This window comes from Eschrichtius robustus, chromosome 13, assembly GCF_028021215.1.
Source record: "Eschrichtius robustus isolate mEscRob2 chromosome 13, mEscRob2.pri, whole genome shotgun sequence".
Taxonomy (NCBI): Eukaryota; Metazoa; Chordata; class Mammalia; order Artiodactyla; family Eschrichtiidae; genus Eschrichtius; species Eschrichtius robustus.
This window is the reverse complement of record NC_090836.1, coordinates 32780347-32800071: the sequence shown is the minus strand read 5'-3', so window position 1 is coordinate 32800071 and position 19725 is coordinate 32780347. Positions and strand designations below refer to the sequence as shown.

Genomic DNA, 19725 nt, shown 5'->3' with positions numbered 1-19725 from the left:
TGCAGATGAGTCTGCTTATCTTTCAGAGAACTGATCTAGATATATTTCAATATTGTCACAAAGTCTACCTATTTCATATAACCTTTCTGATATACTAGGTTTTAATACCACTTTACTTGCATCTAAAACATTTTGACATTTATAATACTCTCACCCTGCTTTCTAAATGGGTGTGTCCAGTCTTAGCATTTAGAGACAAAATTGTTTGCAGTAAATCAAGTCTTCATGTGATTGTAATCATACCTGTGTAGAGATGAATATCCTCACCCCAGTAATGTTCAGTTCTAATTAATCCCCTGGCTTAACATCCTGTATTAACTTTTATTGCTGAGACAATAACACGGTCTATTCCATATTCCATTTCTGTGAACTGGAATATTAGATTTCCAAAAGATTCTGAAATGGTGAAATTTCCTCAGAATTTAATTTACTTTACTTGGTTTAGGGTTCACTAATGAAAATTGCCTCCAGGAAAAATGCTGCTAATGAAGCAATTAACATCCCAGTGATCCCAGGCTATACCATAGGTCCTAGGAGTCAACTCTGGTCCCATAAGGACACTATATAGAATGCCTCTTAAGGCTAAGGTGAAGGCATAACAAGCACTTCTGAGAAGAGAAGGGGCACTTTAGGTAATTATGCCCAGACAACAGGCATCAATTGGTTAGTCATCTTACTTAAGGCCTCAGTGGTTCAGATCTACAGCTTTTCAGAATTGATCTAGAGTTCTGATATAGGGACCAAGGGATCTGCACCATTTTGAAAGCCCATTTATATTTTGAAATGATCATTGAATACCTCTTAGGGAACTATTAAAAATATCTAGAAATATCATACATATATACCTATATAAAATAGACATAAATTTCATCCTTTTTTTTACCTTTTGGGTAATTTTTATTAATAATATCCATTACAGTCATAACCAATTCTGATATCACCCCCAAATTCCTTAACTTGAATTAAATAGACTGGAATGAATTTTGTTACTTTAGCCAAATAAATTGTAATGAATTCTGTTACTTGTTTAATTGTTTTTAATGAATGCCATTCTTTCAGTTGATTAAAGCAATTTTTCCAGTGACTTTGTAAGTAGTCCCACATTGAATGGATTTTAAATAGTAACTAATTGCCCAGGAAGCAGAAGAGCAAAGAGTGGTTAATACAGCTTGTAAGGATTTAAGGAAGAATAATTTGTGGCCGTTACAGTTATGTAGATCTTTCTAGTATCTATAAATTGCTTTAACTTGAATTCTCTCTTGTTGATTTTATAGTTTTAACTCAAATATGTACTGTTTTCAAAAATATATTGTGCCCAGGTTTCTGTAAAAGTACATATGTTCTATTTTTAAATGCCCAGTCATGTTGATTTCACAGAGATTTGGGGAAATTTATCCTAATGGGAATAATTACTCTGGGAGCTAAAAATAATAGACATGTCCTTCTTTTTCTTTCTTTTTTATAAAAGCTGGACCTGTGATCTGCAGAATGCTGAGTTATCCCCCAACTCGCCGAGCTTTAATTGTGGGTTGTGGCCTACAAATGTTCCAACAGCTCTCAGGCATTAACACCATCATGTATGTATTTCTTTCTGGCTTTTTACTGAAAAGATTGTGAAGGAATTATTTTATATGGAAAAAAAAGAGTAGGACTCTTGGTGATTTGTTTTTATTAAATGTGTAGAATTCTCCTTTTGGAAGATACTTAACTTAACAATTTTTTAAATCCTGTAAAATTGTAACTAGAAGGAAGTGACATTTTGTTTGTTGTAATTATTGACTTTATTTGATTTCACACGATTTCTCTTTTATGCCATCCAATATGTCCCTATATTCTGAGCTACTGAATGTATCATTTTCATAAGCTATTTCTTGATTCACATTAAAAAGTAAAACAAAAGGAAATCACCTGGCATTATTAGAGATTAATGGACACACAGATAACTAGTTCATTTCCTTTTAGGGCAGTCAGTTACAATGCAATGTGATAATAACATTAATAGAAGTATGTTTTTTACAACCAGAGTACAGTGGGCCAGAGATTGAGTGGGAGCAGAGAAGTAGGGAAGACACACAAGTTCCCTGTTTTCTAGTTTTCAGACTAATTCCCAAAGTTATATGTGTGTTGTGGATGGAACAGGGGGAATAGTGGGGGTTCTACCATGTTTCATTCATTCAATATTAAACCCATTTTTGATGGTCTATTTTGTACTAGGTACATAACAGTGAATAAAGTAGACATGGTCCTTGGCCCTACAGAGCATACAGGCTGGTGGAGGAAACAACACATTAAATAAACTCACAGTTTAATACAGAATTTCAAATTGTCATAAGGTCTATGTAGGACTATTCCAAGGGGGGACTTTTAAGATCCTAGGTGATAGAATGTGGGTTAGAGAAAAGCCACGATTTTTGCTGAGAATCTGGTTGTTGGGTGAAAAGCTCCTAAATCTTAGAAGCTTTCCCCCACTACCTGTTGGTTAAAATTATTCATTAGAAAAATACAAATTGTGTAAAATTAAATTCTACCTAGTAAACCATTTGTATTTAGGAGTCTTGATATTTTCCTTTAAAATTACTTGGGTTATAATGAATTATTCCACGGTAATTTGAGAAGAGTGAATTAGTTAAAATAATGGCTAGGGCCCAATGACCGATTAGATTAAATTGGAATTTGCTAAGAAACTCCACCTTGAATACATCCACGCCATTTGTGAATTTGACTTTGATGGTAATTCTTGTTGGACTTCAGCTTCCTGGACTACATTTTTAATATTGGTTTTCTCCTCCTTCCCTCTAACATTTACTTTCATTTTTTTCCTCACCTTTATCAGCTCTATTTAGGCCCATCTGTTGGTATGGTGCCCAGCATTTTTGTTTCTGGATGTGGCACACCATGACTTTTCTGAGGCACGTCCACTGTCCTCAGTGTGGTGATGATATGGAATTGTAACAAGACTAGCACCAAGCTTTCAAATAATGCAATGCAGTAATAACCCTATGTGAAAATCTAGTTTATCAACCTAAATTAAAATATGCCCTATTTCTGAAAATCTTTTTTGTTTGTTCTACTCAATAATCTGTAGAAGTTGAAATGTTTTTTATGAAATCCATCTTTCACCCCAAGTTTGTGTGAACCTGAAATATGAGGTATTTTGAATTCTATTTTTTGCCAAGAAAAGTTCATAGAAAGATCATATGGGAAAATATTGAAAGATAAATCATCCTTAAAATTGTATTATGTAATCTTACCATGTTTAGTTTTCTCTTTTCTCCCTCATGGGATCTTTATTTCTATCTACATGAATTATTTAATGTTCTGTCTCAGTTAAGGAAATAGATTTACTTCTTGGAATATTTAGTTTTTTCATTCTCTACCATGAAAAAAAAATATATGTGGTGTGAGTGTATTTAAGTATCTTTTATTTGTATAACTTATGTTTATATCCTAACTCATACCTTATCATCCTCTTCTATCCCATTGTGCATAGGACTTCTAAGATCTTAAAACGATTACATACTTCAGACAGTACATTTAACTTTTAGAAGAGGCAATTTTCTGTTATGACTCTGATCACTGAATAATTTCAAACATGCAGCTGAATAGATTATTCTCTATTCACAAGAGAGAAAGAACAGAGCAAATGGAGTTCTGTTTTCCTAATAAATTCCTGCTATATTATTGCACTGCCTCACAGACCAATAAAATATTTCCACATCTGTCAAAATAAAAGGGAGAGTAATGATAGATGAAGATGATGATGGTTAATGTGAAGACAGCTCTCTTAAGAAATTCTCATGTGATCTATTCTAAACCCTAGTTATAGTGTCAATAATTTTCAATTTTCTGACTAAGAATTTTTATTTTATTAATAAATGGATCCTTCCCACATTATTATTACCACAACCAAAATGTGTATGGGTGAGTAATTAGGTAGGTAGGCAGGTAGGTAGGGAGGGAGAGAGAAAGAAAAAATAGAGAAAGAAAGAAAACAACTGGTTCCATCTGGGTTTGATAGCATCTTGCTTCTTTTGAGGAACTTAAAATAAGCTATATTTTGATATGTGTTGATAAACATAAAAGCAGTTCATCTTGGACAGGTGGAAGGTATCAGATTTTTACCTGGGAAGACCAAGAGGTTCAATGGCTTATTTTAAGGTTACACAGAAAATCCGCAGTAAAGAGAAGGAAATCCAGAATTTTAATATTTTTATGTCATCTTCAGGTAAAAGGAACTGTGGGTGTGTAAACTTCTTTTGGACACTCCATACCAGTCCTTTATTTTTAAGCTACTCTTCTTTTAGGTTAATGCTCCCAGCTTCATCTCTTCTTACTCTTCCCTTTTCTACTAACTTAAAGTAGGGGTGGGAAATAGGCAATTATATTGGCTGGGCAGATCATTCTTACCTCTATAACTGCTTTACCTTAATCCCCAGTGGGTCACTTCTATTGTATTTATAAGAGATAATAGAAAATATTTCGGAAAATATGCCCTTGCAATAATAATCTTAATAGGTATCATTATTGAGCATTAATACCAGTACTACTCTAGCATGTATTAGCTCAATAAATATTAACAGAAAAGGAAAAATAGGACAAAACTCTTAGCCTGTCTAATGGTGTAATTATTTATTATTGTCATGATAAAAACAAAAATGTTTACTGTTTTATATATATATATATCTAACACTATAAAATATTTTCATAGACATGATCTCCCTTGTGCTTTATAAAAATCCTGTCAAGTAGGCAGGGCAGTTCTGTTTATTCTCAAGCCAAGGCAGCAAAGGCTTAATGAGTTAAAGTGACTTGTCCACTCACACAATAAATTTTAGAGCTGAGGGTAGAACGCTGATTTTCTGACTCTAGGTCACCTGGGCTACCCTTCAGTTGTAAAACACCTGAAATGCCCAGGGCTGAATCTTTAAAGCTTGTTTGGGGGTAATATAAGTCAACAAGTAAAAGTTAATGAAATTCACTACCACCCAAGGATAAAAGTCCAAAACGACTCTGTGCTAATAAAATTGCATCCATCTCAAGAATCATAAAACCCATCAAACTATTTAATCTACTGGTACCCAGCTGAGGCCTTTGCTCTATATTCTGATCTAGAGTTCTTGGGCAGGCCAGGCTGATGGTATGATATTTGTTAATCATATTTAATTAATTTAATTTCATAAGTGCAATATTTCTGAATCTGTTCCATTCTCATATTTTATCCCCAACAAGCTCTCCTAGTGTAAAAACTTACCATGCAATCAGGAAACATGGCACAACAAGCAGGCCAGATGGTGGTAAATGCAGAGAAAAATAAAGGTGACAGGAAATAAGAAGAAAAGAATAAGGATTTATGCTCTCTTATGTTGTAAGTCTGAACCAGAGGTGACATTTTACTCTCTCTGAGGTCCTCAGCAGGCAGCATGAGTGGACCAAAATACTAACTCACTAATGTGAGCCTTCTCCTCTCTCTGCATCCTCAGTAGGGCTCAGAACATAATCCAAAAAGCTATTGAAAGATAATATGCTTATCTCATTGGAATGTTTCAAGATGAGTGTATTTTAGTCATTTGTGCTCATTGGGTGAAAGTCATTGAATGAATGAGAAAATGTTCAGTTTCATGGTTCACTCTTTTGAAAGATGAGTTTAGAGTGCTGGGAAGAATATTGACCCAGGAATCAGGATAATTAGTTTCAAGATCTGTCTCCACCATGGAACTTTGGGCATGCCAGGTAACTGCCTTCATTCTAATTACCTATAAAGTGAAATAGATGGACTTTAATGTACATTTGAATGAGGAAAAATGGAGTTTCAAGTGAAAGTGGAAGCTCAAACATTTGTGTTTGAAATACTTTAAACCTTTCTTGAGTGAAAAGTTATCAGGAGATTGATTTTAATATAAAAAGAAAAATGTAAACAATAAAACGGGAGTTTCATAAGAGATGGTGAGAGTATATTTTCTTGAATATTATAATCTTTTGTTTTCTTTTTATAATTCACAAATAATTGTGTCCTGTAATAGGAATCTTAAAACTACATCTGCTAAAGTATTCATTTATTTATTCTTCAACCAGTATTTACTATATTGTTGCTAGAGCTTCAAATATTTGGAAACTAAAATTCTTGTCTTTGAGAAGTCTATATTCTACCTAAGCAGACAGACCAAATAATTATAATGCAGTATTATAAAAAAACAAATTAATATGCTATATGAACACAGAAAAAATGAGTGACTAATTCTACCTCGAAAATAAAGAGGGAACATATAAACAACTTTTTGTTATTTTAAAATTTTTCTTTATATGTAGTCATTTTGGGGGTAGAAACATGGTACATCAAATATTAACACAACCTATGGTGTTAGATCTGAATTTAAATTGAAACCCATCACGCTTGCTAGCTGTGTAAACTCCACAAGCTTCTTAACTTCTCAGAGCCTCAGTGATCTGAAAATCAGGAAAAACACCTCCTGTGCTTCTTGTGATTAAATGAAATATCCTGTATGGTTCATGCCCAAGAGGGGAACTGAGACCATGTCAACTTCCCTTCTGCTCACTGTGTGTTGCAGCTTAGAAATTCCAGAGCATTTGTGGAAAGCAGGGCCATTCCATAGTTGATTCATTCTCTTTGGCCCAAACCTATCCATCAGTCCAGCATTTGAAGCATCCTTTGTAGAAGCAAAATTGTTGTAATACCCTTTTTTTCATACTTGTCTCTAATTTTCAAAATATAGAAAGAAGTCAAAATAGTGTTTTTCTTCTAACTTATAAATGTGGTAGGAGTGTTGTCTGCTTCAGTGTTAGATACATTCTTTACCTCTTAAGTCAGGGAGAAAAGACTTCAATGAATTTTATTTTTAATTAATTGTTATTGGAGTATAGTTGCTTTACAGTGTTGTGTTAGTTTCTTGCTGTACAGCAAAGTGAGTCAGTCATACGTATACATATATCCACTCTTTTTTAAATTTCCTTCCCATTTCGGTCACCACAGAACACTGAGTAGAGTTCCCTGTGCTATACAGTAGGTTCTCATTAGTTATCTATTTTATACATAGTAGTGTATGTATGTCAGTCCCAATCTCCCAACTCATCGCATCCCCTCTTCCCTCCTTGGTAACCATAAGTTTGTTCTCTACATCTGTGACTCTATTTCTGCTTTGCAAATAAGTTCATCTGTACCATTTTTCTAGATTCCACATATAAGCAAACCAGAAAAGACCTCAATGACTTTTGAACAATAAGAGCTAATAATGCCTCCTTAGGAAGTGGGGGATCTGTGACTAAGTATACCCTGGGTGGCATGACTTGTGGTTTACATCAAAAGATAGTCAAATTCTTTTGGCATGTTTTCCAAGTCAGATGTGAATTTAAGGTTCTGTGATAATTAATCGAAATTTATCTCCACTGGTTTGTAAAGTATCAGCAACTAAGATTTGGGTTCCTCAGGACATCTTTGGTGATATGAAAATATGGTTTCCTTGACTGTCCTTTCTCTGACTGATATGTTTTGCTGAAAGGTAAGCAGAAGAAATGAAGATGCTGTTAATGAGTTGAAATAACAGCATGAAATCCAGGGATGTGCCCCAGGAAATAGGCCTGCTGTGTCCCTAAAGCAGAACCTTGCCCCCCAAATCATATGTGAGTTTGAGAGTAACCAGTCCAGTTAGTTCCAGGTAGACTATTACAAAATTGTAAAAATGTTCATTCTTTAAACAAATCGGTGGAAGGCACTCCTCCAGGGACTAGATAAACACAATATGACATAGCCCATCCCCAGGGAACTTTGGTCTTTTCCCTTATCTTTAAAAGGATATACTGTCACCTGTCTTGAAAGGTTGCTTTGAAGATGAAGTGAGGCATGAAATGTCTGCCACACAGGAGGTACTTAGAGGATGTTGGGGAGTTTGGTTCTCCTCTTCTCACACTCACATTTGTTATCCTCTCAATTAGTCAGGCATCTGGGATGTCCTCACTTGGCCAGCGTTCTCTTTAAAAATTTTCCCTTATTGGCACATCATAGCATTTCATCTTGAGTCTCCTTCATGACTTTTTCTTCTCAATTTATACTTTAAGGCTGGTGCTCCGCAGGCCTTGGCTTACAACTCTGCTGGGAGATTTTGTTCACTTCCATAGTTTCAATGCCCAGCTACATGGAAGAGGTGGCTTAGCCTACGTTTCCAGATCAGAACTCCTCTGAGATACACAGTCATATTCAACTGCTGGGCATTTTTATTTGGATATCCTACTCTCATCAATCTCTACATGCACAAAACTGAATCCCTATTGTTTCTCACCAATTATGCCCCTCCTCCTATTATCCCCATCTCAGTGAAGGGTATGACTAGTGGGTGCCCAGGACTATGGCTGGGGAGCCAAGACATCCAAATGCAACCAGTTGCAATTTCCTTAACCTTACTCCCTTAACACCTTTTATATCCTTCCTATTCTCTTCATTTTCATTATCTGTCCGAGTTTAGGCCCTGCTTTACTTAGGGCTCATTGTATTTGCAAGTATTTGAATTTTACTCCAACCTAACTTAAGAAAAATCAGGGCAGTTTACAGTAAGGGCACAGGGACTGAAGTCAAGAAATACAGCTGCAACTACCAAGAGGCTGTCAACAAAAGAATCAATCAATAGTCAAATCTAAGAAAGAAATGGAAAATTTCTTTATTTGGGCCAACCTGAGGATTATAACCTGGGAGACAGTCTCTCAGAGAGCTCTGAGAATCTTCTGAAGAGGTAAAGGGGGAGGCCAATATATGTGTGATTTTGGTGAAGGGAGTACATGCAACCAAGCACACATCTCAGTAGAAGGTCACTGCTAGTCACTAGGAATAGACATCTTAGTTAATGGTTTTAGTGCTTTTATAGGTATGGGAAGACACAAGAATCCAGTTCATAAAAATTTCTCCTGAAAATATCTAACTATCTGAGGGGCAGTTCTGTCAGTTTTACCTCATCCTGATCTTTGCCTGGAATTCCTTTCTGGGTATATTGTAGGTCAGCGACTGCAGTGATTAACGACTTGATTCTTGTAGAAGTGGTGGACAACATTCTTTATTTTACAATCCCTTCCCTTTCAGTCTTAATTTTGACCAAGGTTTGGGAGGCATTTCATGACCAGTTTGTCCCACAGTGCTAGGAACGCTCATTCCCAGATCAGACAAGGATTCCATTGATAGGCCGCTCAATGTGCTATTACTGGACTAGGCCCTGTTACCAGTAGCCAAAGCCTCTGGACCACTGCTTTACTAGTCTGTTATGATCCAGGAAATGGTTCCCTCTCATTGCTTCTTCCCATATCTAGAGTTACAGTATCATTACAATCATTGATCTTATAGAACTATATATTTGATCAATCGTTTCAAGTTACCTAATCATCATTAATTTTATTTGATGCTCAGTCACACATTTGGTAATGCAAGAAACAATAATCTTATAAAATAGGCAGAATAGAAGTAATATAGCTAGTAGGTCATAAGTAAATATTTAAGCTAAGAACTTCCAGTAGGTTTGGCCCAGTATCTCCTCAGGTTGTCTGACTAGTCTGTTCTGCACCAATTGTTATCTTTAAGGGAAATGATAAATTGGCATTGGACATGCATAAAGTTCACCAAAGATGTCTGCACCTACAAGGAAAATAGTGGGTCATTGTGACCCCTTACAGGATTGAGAAAGAAGTGTTATCTTCTAAGGAGCTACATCACTGGTGCCAGAAGGGGAAAAATTGATCTATGTGGTTGAGCCGGTATTTCTCCTATTGGGGAGGTCTGGTTAAGGCATAATGTAGATGTACACTAGAAGGAAGGGTAGAGGCCAAAATGGGCAGAGAAAAATTTTACATTTAAATTTTTTCTTGTCTTGCCTTAAAATATGAATTTTTATTTCATCAGGGCTGAAACCAGAAACGCAGCCTCTGTGTCCACGTGGTATTGTGTTCTTGTTTCTCTCTGGCTATATGCATTCTCTTCCTTCTTTCTCTTTGAGATCTTTCTCTGGTTTTGCTCATATGTGATCACACTCTGCCACCATAACCTTGGATATACTTCTAAGTTCAAGCGTCACAAAAGATTGACTGGAATTGTCTCAATTCCTAATTCCTAAGAGAGAAAAATCAAAGTGAACCTCCCTTTGTGAGGGAGGATTTGAGGCCAGACAGCTGGGCAATACCATAGGATGAGATGCACAGAGAATTTTTCTGCAATAAATCTCACGTCCCTCATTTCATCCTTCTTATCTCTGCGTGTGAACTTTCCGAAACAAAGTCAACTCCTACCCCATCTTGACTTAAAATCATTTAATGGTAGGCATAGCGTTCAGCAGAGCTCAAAGTCTAGAGCCCTTCGTGGTCTGACTTTTGTCCATCTCTGCACTGTCCTGTGTCCGACCACTTCTCACATGCTTTTGCCTCCTGCTATGTGGAACGTCCTCTGCTTTAGGTGATGATTAATTGAAGCCTCAGGGCCTTCATACATACCGTTCTCCCAACTCAGGTCACATGCCATCTCCCTACACTCAGGAGCTAATTCAGACGATCCTCCTTTAGCCTCCTATAGCACTCTGAGTAGATATCTGTCATAACAATTATTGTGCTTTATTTGTTTGTGCTTTATTTAACATTTATGCTTTATAAAACTGCAGATTTATTTTTTTATTTCCCCAGAAAGACTATACAAATAATAAAATTGCCCCCCCTCAAAGTACTCCCCAGGGAGAGCCAGCTAGATTTTTGTTCCTACTGACTGTTCTGTTTTTATTCTGTTCATCACCACGGTCATAGTATCGTGTTATGCTGGGTCTGTTTCTGTCTGACTACGTGAGTGTCTTCCTTAACTAGTTTGCAGTTATGACCTCAGGAAAACAAAACCAATGACATTCAAGATTTGAGAACAGGATTTTTCAAAACCACTGCCAGATGAGTTCTTATCTTTAGAATTAGTGACAAGCTATAATGACATTTCTACTAATGTATAATATTGGTTAGATACTCTTTAAGTTTAGTTTGGGTTTCAACACTGAAGGTCCCATGACAAAAATTCTGAAGACAGAGCTCTTGGTTCCTTCTTAGGGCAACTGAAGAGCTAAGGTAGTGACTTCTGTCCACATTTGTGATAGTACTTCCTGTGGCTGATAGAATTACAGGATTTCAAATGCTATTAAGCTGCTAGATGCAGAGACAAATAGTCTAATGACATGTCATTCATGGCAGGGAGAAAAATGAACAGTGTTCCCTGCTGGAACATCTTCATTTATTTTGATAAGATTATTTTTTACTGGGCAGATTAAAATATACAGAACGAAATATAAGGTGCTCCTGTTTCCATTTCTGTAAAAACACACAGTACCAGAAAATAGAAAACGTATAGAGTATATTTAACTATGTGATTTTAACTACAGTTTCCTGCATAGAATTAACAGTCTCCCCCTGGATTCTTCTGATGATCTTCTTCAACTTCCTTAAGGTTCTCCCCTCAGTCACTTGTCATAACTTTGTTGGAGAAGTTTAATTCTGTATCTAAGACTATTTACAAGGACTAAATTTAGCCCCGAGACATGTTTTCTTTGGAAAGGACAGAATTTTTGCACTTGTTAAATTTCACACTAAAGTCCGGATTTCAAGGGGACTGCATTGCCTCTTGGAGCCTATGTGTCCTCTCCAGTTCCCCACATTCCCTGCTACTCTCCATGGCTGGGCACCATCAAGATGGTTAAGGTTGTGCCACCTGCCCTAAGAAATCAACATTCAATTAATAGTCTACTTAGAACTTTCGCATGTATGTCCTGTTCAAGGCTGGATAAAAATGAGGGCAGATAATTTAGATTGCTCTGATTTTAGGAATAGCAGTATAGTCTAATCATTACAGCAAAGCTGTGGATATTTGTAAAATGTTCAGTTTTATCTTCTACCCTCAAGACCTTCATTCCACATTAAAAAAAATTTTTTTGAGACTAAGTGGATGAGACTACCATTTGCCAACACTTTACAATCATTTTTATCACCTAAGAGGGAATGTGCTGTAGGTGACGTCGGAATCAGACAGATCTATCTAACAATGTTGTTAGAATTAAATGAGATACCATATTTAATGTACTCTAAGGTGACTAACTTATAGCAGCTCATTATTTATTACATTATTATTTTATTTGGCATCAGACAGATCTGGAGTCAAATTTTACCATGTTTCCTGACCAGTTGTGCTACCTTGCATGACTTACACAGCCACTCGAAGTCTCAGCTTTCTTATTTACAAATGGGATATAATCTACCTTCCAGGGTGGTTGTGTTTTCCTTCATTCTTACCCATCTCAGTGAGCAGTGCTCCCATCTATCCAGTTGCTCAGGCCCAAAACCCAGGAGTCATCGTTGATTTTCTTCTCTTTTTACTTCCCAATCCAGTTCTCCAGTAAGTCTTAGCCCCAAAACCATGATTTTCAAACTGTGCAGAGGCATGAGACACTCCTTACAGGGGAGCCGAGGGATATTTTAAATTAAATGTGTGAGGGAAACACTACATGCTCAGACTACCAGTATTAATTAGTTTTACTTTAATAAACAGAACCATTAGGTATTTCTTTTGGCTTAGAGGTGCTGAAAAAAATTACTCAGACACGAAGGGCTCCATGAAGCAAACAAGTTTGGGAACTTCAGCACTATGGTAGTGTATATCCTTCCCCTTATCTTCATCTCCACTACTACCAGCCACACTAGCCACTATTGTCTCATTTATTGCAATTGTCAGTCTCCTAACTGGTCTTTCTGTTTCCATGTTTACCCTCCATAAACCATTCTCCACAGAGCAGCCAGAATTAAGATCTTAACTCTCCATTACTCAGAAACTTCTGGTAGCTTTCCATCACACTTAAAGTCAGCCCAGCTTTTCACCATGTTCCTGTGACTCTGCTCTTTGGGCTCACATCTTGTTTACCATCCTCATCTCCTGCTACTCACCCCAGCACTCACCAGGTTTCAAGCACAATGGCTTTTTTCCTTTCATTTGTTTCTCAAACTCTCTATGTTTGTTTCCCACCTTAGAGACTTTGCAGTTGCTTTTCCTTCTGCCTGGAAAGATCTTTCTCTAGATCTTCCCAGTGGCGGTTCCTTGTCACTTGTGTCTAAATTAAAATGTCAACACCTCAGATAGGCCTTGACCCTATTTGACCTCCTCCCTTCACTGTTATATCTCTCCATTTATTTTCTTCATAGTATTTATCACTGCCTAAAATTATCCTCTTTGTTTACTTGTTTGTTAATAATCTCATGAGAGTAGAGCCCTCATCTGTCTTATTCACCTTTAAATTTTGCTCAGCATACAGTAGACACTCAGAAAATATTGGTAGCATTGGAAATGTGGACAAATGCTTGTTCTGTTTCCCTTCTTTAGAACCAAATGATGTCACTGATGATCATGTGCCCTTTGCTGTTTCTTTATAGTAAAGTCTTGCTGAAGTTTTGAAAGATGGGGAACTAAGTGTCTTGGTGGGTCAAATGTTGGAGCATTTATTTATTTTGCTTTAATAGTCAAGAAATGTAGTCATACTGCATGCTACCTTTATTTGAAGTGCCTGACTTTTCCAAATCCTTAGTAAATTTATTAAACAACTGAGAAAAAATTCCTTTTCTATTTTCCTCTTTACCCAAATCTCTGAATTGGCAAACCTCGTAGTTGGAGAAGTATTGGAGTAATATATAGTAAAATCAAAATCACTCCCGTATATCCCTCATTCCATTAAAACACAGAACTGAGAACAGCATGGAAGAAAGGTTTTTATATAGACTTTGGGTTTATCCCAAATGAACGAACTGGATTGCCAAATTGTATTGCACAGGGTCAGTTTGCAGTTCAGTGAGATGAATCTTTGCAACAATCAGTAAAGAGAAGAATAGCTTCATGAGTAACAAAATGAGGACTCCATGATTGGACCTCAATAAATCTATAGTATAATAATACAGAATAATATACAATAAATTAAATCTATAATAACATTTTTGTAATTAGGGTAAAATGCAAACAAGTAAATTCAGATAAGTATTTACAATTGTAGGTATTTATGTTCTGGCTGTTTTTTTGTGGGAGAGTATTTCTTTCTTTCACTAATCTTTACAGAGTGTACCTCAAACTTACTAATTGGTTATCTTCTAAGGATTTAAAATTCAGTTGGAAATTTCCCGGTGGTTAACTATGTGGCTATGTTAAACTGTTATACAAAATCCCCTTATGCCTTACCATATCTGAAGTGCTGAAACAATCATATCATTGCTGTTGTAGGAAAACTTCCAAGTTACAACTCAAGATTCCAAGTGTATTTTCCCTCAGCCCCAGAATTCCTGTGGCACCAGTTCCAGACGGGAGTAGAATGAGAGAACACAGATGGTCAGGAGGCCCAGGTACAGGTGTGGGTGTAAGTAGGTACCAGACCCTGTCAGCAGGAGAATGGGTGCACAGGAGAGGGAGTGGCAACAGCAAAGTCATTGGCAAGGGCAGCTGGTTGTAGTGATGAGAACTCTGGTTATTGTAGGGTGTTTGTCTTGCCCCTGGTAGGGGAAGAAGGAAGTAGATGATGCTTATAATTGTTCTGACAGTGTTAGAGGTGAAAGGTGCACAAGATCATTCCCATGTATCAATTGTTAGTATGTTTGTATATAAATGGTTATCTCTAATATGGATATATTAGTTGATAATTCAAATGATTTCTAAAACCAAAAAATCTGAAACGATTAGGGCTTCTCAGCATAGATCGTATAGTAATCATTTGTTCCCGCAAGTTCATTAGAAAGCCAATTTATGAATTAATTTGGTTATTAAAATTATACTGGTAACTTAGGTTCCATGTATATAATGTTTCAACAACCAGGTGAAAAATATTGGTTAGCTGGTTATTTTGATAGTAGAATATGAATCAAATTCTATTTGATTTTGAAGACTTGACTGATTTGAAGACTGATCTATTAAAGCACAGTAAAACAAGTTTTCCTATTTTCCTGATTTTAAAGTATTTTCAATAAACAATAAACTATGCTCTTGAATCTGGGTCATTTATGTGGTGGGTTAAAAAAGTCACAGACTCATTTTAACGTTATTCATATTTTATATTTTGAGTTTAATTTTTATTGTGGTATTACATATACAAGAGTGAAGGTAGTATAAGGTTTACCATGAAAAGCAGTTGTCCCTGTCCCTCATCCTTTACCTCAAGTTCTACTCTCCAAGGACAATTACTTTCACTTCTTTTAGATATTTCTTTCCATATTAACACTATCTGTATTTCTAAGTAAATAATATTTATATAATTTTTATTGATTTCAATGTTTGCAATTCTGTATTGACTTTCCATTACAGGAGATACTTCTTCCAACCACCTCCATTCACATTCACATTCACACAATTCCCCCCACCTTTATAATTATATCTCAAGTTTTGGGATTAACTAATGTTCACTGTTTTCAGCATTGTGACCACAGAAACATTGTTTCCAACTGAGCAACTCAGTGCGCTGTGAGTATGTGTACTTCTGTTGTGCTGCACATCTTCTGTTTGCTACTCAGGTGACACCTCCATCTTTCTCTACCTTACTCTGCCTGAGCCTGGCCTGGTGAACTGATTGATACATGCGTACCAACATTTTTTCCTCCCCTATTGTAAATAATTGCCTCCTCCTTTAATTTGCTCAGTGTTCTGTGTACCCCTCATTAATCCTGTCTGCACACTCCTCAGTGGAACTGCGAAACCCCTCTCTTGTTGGTTAAACCTAATAAGAAACATCAGGAAATCCATCCTTGTACTTCTGCTTCCCCACGCCTTGCCTTCCTTGCTGATCCTCCTCCTGGAGCCTCCATTATCCTGCCTGCCCCATCCCCCCATCAGGATGCTGTCCAGGCACAGCTGTAGGAATTCTCTTTACTTCTCTTCTCATTAGCTTCCCTGTTTCCTGGATCTCATTTCCTCTCTTTAGCCTTACAATGCAGTAGTTGACTGTGAAAAGCTCAATGGGAAGTAAAAAAACAGTGAGACTGTGAAAATCTCTATTCTGCCCCCAGACTTAATTGTTGTTCTCCCTCAGAATTTTCAAGCCGTAGACTCTCATTTTCAGACCATGCCTTCCAGCTGGCCTTCATTGTACCTGTTCTCCTCAAATCTGCAAGCTTGATTGCTCAGTCTCTAGACATTAAACCTCTGCCTCCTTCCAGGTGTGGGTAGGGTGAGAGATCTGGGAGGGAGACGAGGGGCTCTAACTGATTGTTATAAAGCCTCTCAACTTGTTTTCAGTCAGTGTCTGAAATATCTGGTACCTCCAATCCTTGGACTTTTCTGGAGTTCTGTCATGTAACTCATCCCTTGCTCCCCCACTCCCATATGTTCTGATGTTTTAAGCAAGTCATCACATGTCTAATCTCTGATCAGTCTGAAACTTCTAGTCTAATGTTCTTTATCTTTGCATAGTTTTTAAAACTTTTAACTTATTTTATAGTAGTTTTAGTGGACAAGTTGAGGAAATAAAGGTACTGGGTTTAACTGGACATAAGTATTTTAAAATATTAAGGCAAAATATAGTTGAGTTCATAATTGAAATGCTTCTCTGAAGTAAAATACATGTTGTTTTAAAATATTAGTTCTGTCATAGATTAGAGGACCATATCCTGTTCCATTGATCTATATTTCTGTTTTTGTGCCAGTACCATACTATTTTGATTACTGCAGCTTTGTAGTGTAGTCGGAAGTCAGGGAGTCTGGTTCCTCCAGCTCTGTTTTTCTTTCTCAAGATTGCTTTGGCTATTCAAGGTCTTTTGTGTTTCCAAACAAATTTAAAGATATTTTATTCTAGTTCTGTGAAAAATGCCATTGGTAATTTCATAGGAATTGCATTGAATCTGTAGATTGCCTTTAGTAGTATGGTCATTTTGACAATTTTGCTTCTTCCAATCCAGGAACATGGTATATCTTTCCATCTGTTTCTGTCAGCTTCAGTTTCTTTCATCAGCATTTTATAGTTTTTGGAGTACAGATCTTTTGCCTCCTTAGGTAGGTTTATTGCTAGGTTTTGTTTTTTTTTATTGATGCAATGGTAAATGGGACTGTTTTCTAAATTTCTCTTTCTAATCTTTCATTGTTAGTGTATAGAAATGCAACAGATTTCTGTGTATTAATTTTGTATCCTGCAACTTTACCGAATTCATTGATGAACTCTAGTAACATTCTGGTAGCATCTTTAGGATTTTCTGTGTGTAGTATTATGTCATATGCAAACAGTGAGAGTTTTACCTCTTCTTTTCCAATTTGGATCCCTTTTATTTCTTTTTCTTCTCTGTCATGGCTAGAGCTTCGAAAACTATGTTGAATAAAAGTGGTGAGAGTGAACATCCTTGTCTTGTTCCTGATCTCAATTAATCTATGACAAAGGAGGCAAGAATATGCATTGGAGAAAAAACAGTCTCTTCAGTAAGTGGTGCTGGGAAAACTGGACAGCTACATGTGAAAGAATGAAATTAGAATATTCTCTAACACCATACACAAAAGTAAACTCAAAATGGATTAAAGACCTAACTGTAAGACCAAATACTATAAAACTCCTAGAAGAAAACATAGGCAGGACACTCTTTCACATAAATTGCAGCAATATCTTTTTGGATCCCTCTGCTAGAGTAATGGAAATAAATAAACAAATCAGACCTAATTAAACTTAAGAGCTTTTGCTGCACAGCAAAAGAAACCATAAACAAAACAAAAAGACAACCTACAGAATGGGAGAAAATATTTGCAAACAGTGCAACCGACAAGGGATTATTCTCCAAAATATACAAACAGCTCATACAGCTCAAATCAAAAAAGCAAACAACCCAATCAAAAATTGAGCAGAAGTTCTAAATATTTCTCCAGAGAAGACATACAGATGGCCACAAGGCACATAAAAAGATGCTCAACATTGCTAATTATTAGAGAAATGCAAATCAAAACTACAAAGAGGTATGACCTCACACTGGTCAGAATGGCCATCATCAAAAAGCTTACAAATAATAAATCCTGGAGAGGGTGTAGAGAAAAAGGAACCCTCCTACCCTGTTGGTGGGAATGTAAATTGGTACAGCTACAGCCACTATGGGCAACAGTATGGGGTTCCTTAAAAAACTAAAAATAGAGCTACCATATGATCCTGCAATCCCACTCCTGGGCATATATCTGGAGAAAACCATAATTTGAAAACATGCATGCACCCCAGTGTTCACTGCATCACTACAATAACCAAGACATGGAAGTAACCTAAATGTCCATTGATAGATGAATGGATAAAGAAGATGTGGTATATATATATATACAATGGAATACAATTTAGCCATAAAAAATGTAATAATGCCATTTGTAGCAACATGAGTGGACCTAGAGATTATCGTACTCGGTGAAGTAAGCCAGACAGAGAAAGATTCATATCATACGATATCACTTATATATGGAATCTAAAAAAAAAAAAAAGATACAAATGAACTTATTTCCAAAACACAGAGAAACTCATCAACATAGAAAACAGATTTATATTATCAAAGGGGGATGGGTGGTAGGAGGAGGGATAAATTAGGAGGTTAGGATTAACATATATACACTACTATATAGCACATAGATAACCTAAAAGGACCTACTGTATAGCTCAGGGAACTACACTCAGTGTTTTGTAATGACCTATAAGGGAAGAGAATTTGAAGAAGAATGCGTGTGTGTGTGTGTGTGTGTGTGTATAACTGAATCGCTGTGCTGTACACCTGAAAGTAACATGATATTGTAAATCAACATACTTCAATTAAAAAAGGAAAGTAATGCAAAACAAAAATAAACAACTATTTCACTATAAAAATTGGTTCTGTATTTAATATATCTTCAAAATTTTTAAGATTTAAAAATCTTAACTCTCATCATCTGTATAGTAGAGAATCTAGCATTTTGGTTCTATTTTATGTATTGCTCTTTTATTAGAAGAAGCTCTCTTGGTACCACCACTTACACAGAAAGTGCAGTCAGAGCCTGAATGAAGGATTGGCAGGCTCTCAAATTAAATCAGTAAATTTACATATTAGAAATAGCATTGTAAATCAACTATACTTCAATTAAAAAAAGAGAAAGAAATAGCATGGATTTACTTTATAGACTTTTTTAGTCTGAGTAAGATTTTTTACTCGAATTAGTAAGCAGAAACTGGGCAAAAGCATATCAAAACTTAGTGCTCTGTGACATTAAATTTTTTTTCTGATGTGTGAAATATTGTTTGATCTTTGAAATAGATGTTGTGTTAAAACATTGTTTCCCTTTTAGAAATAATGTTGCTATAGGAGAGAATCAAAATGAAGTAATGTAAGTAATAAATTCTTAAACATATACCAAGCTCTTGTTACTGGAAATTTAATTCATTTTTCAACAATATATACATTTGATACTAAGCTTACAATTACAAATACGTTTTAATTTATACTTTAATGTTTGTGTGTCCAGTTAACTTGAAGTTTAATTTATTTAATTACTTATTTCAGGGACTTCAAGGGTATGTACCGTTTATTTTTGTATTCCAAACTTCCATAGGAGCTCAATAAATGTTAAAATAAAACAGTCATGTTTTGTATATCAGCACAGTGCTTTGAACATACTGAAGCTTAATAAATTCATCAAATTAAAGCATATCCTTTAGCTTTTCTGAATGTCCCTTAAAATAAAAATTTTGAATATGAAACAAAATTTAGCCAAGTTTC

General features: G+C 36.0%; 1 protein-coding gene across 1 annotated transcript in view; it reads left to right on the top strand.

The window, feature by feature from the left end:
- The window catches only part of SLC2A13 (solute carrier family 2 member 13), a 440944-nt gene that overhangs the window by 214129 nt on the left and 207090 nt on the right, over nt 1-19725 (top strand). The window contains exon 4 of the mRNA XM_068561628.1: nt 1469-1577. Within this exon, the coding sequence (XP_068417729.1) occupies nt 1469-1577 (109 nt within the window). The remainder of the gene's footprint in view (nt 1-1468; nt 1578-19725) is intronic.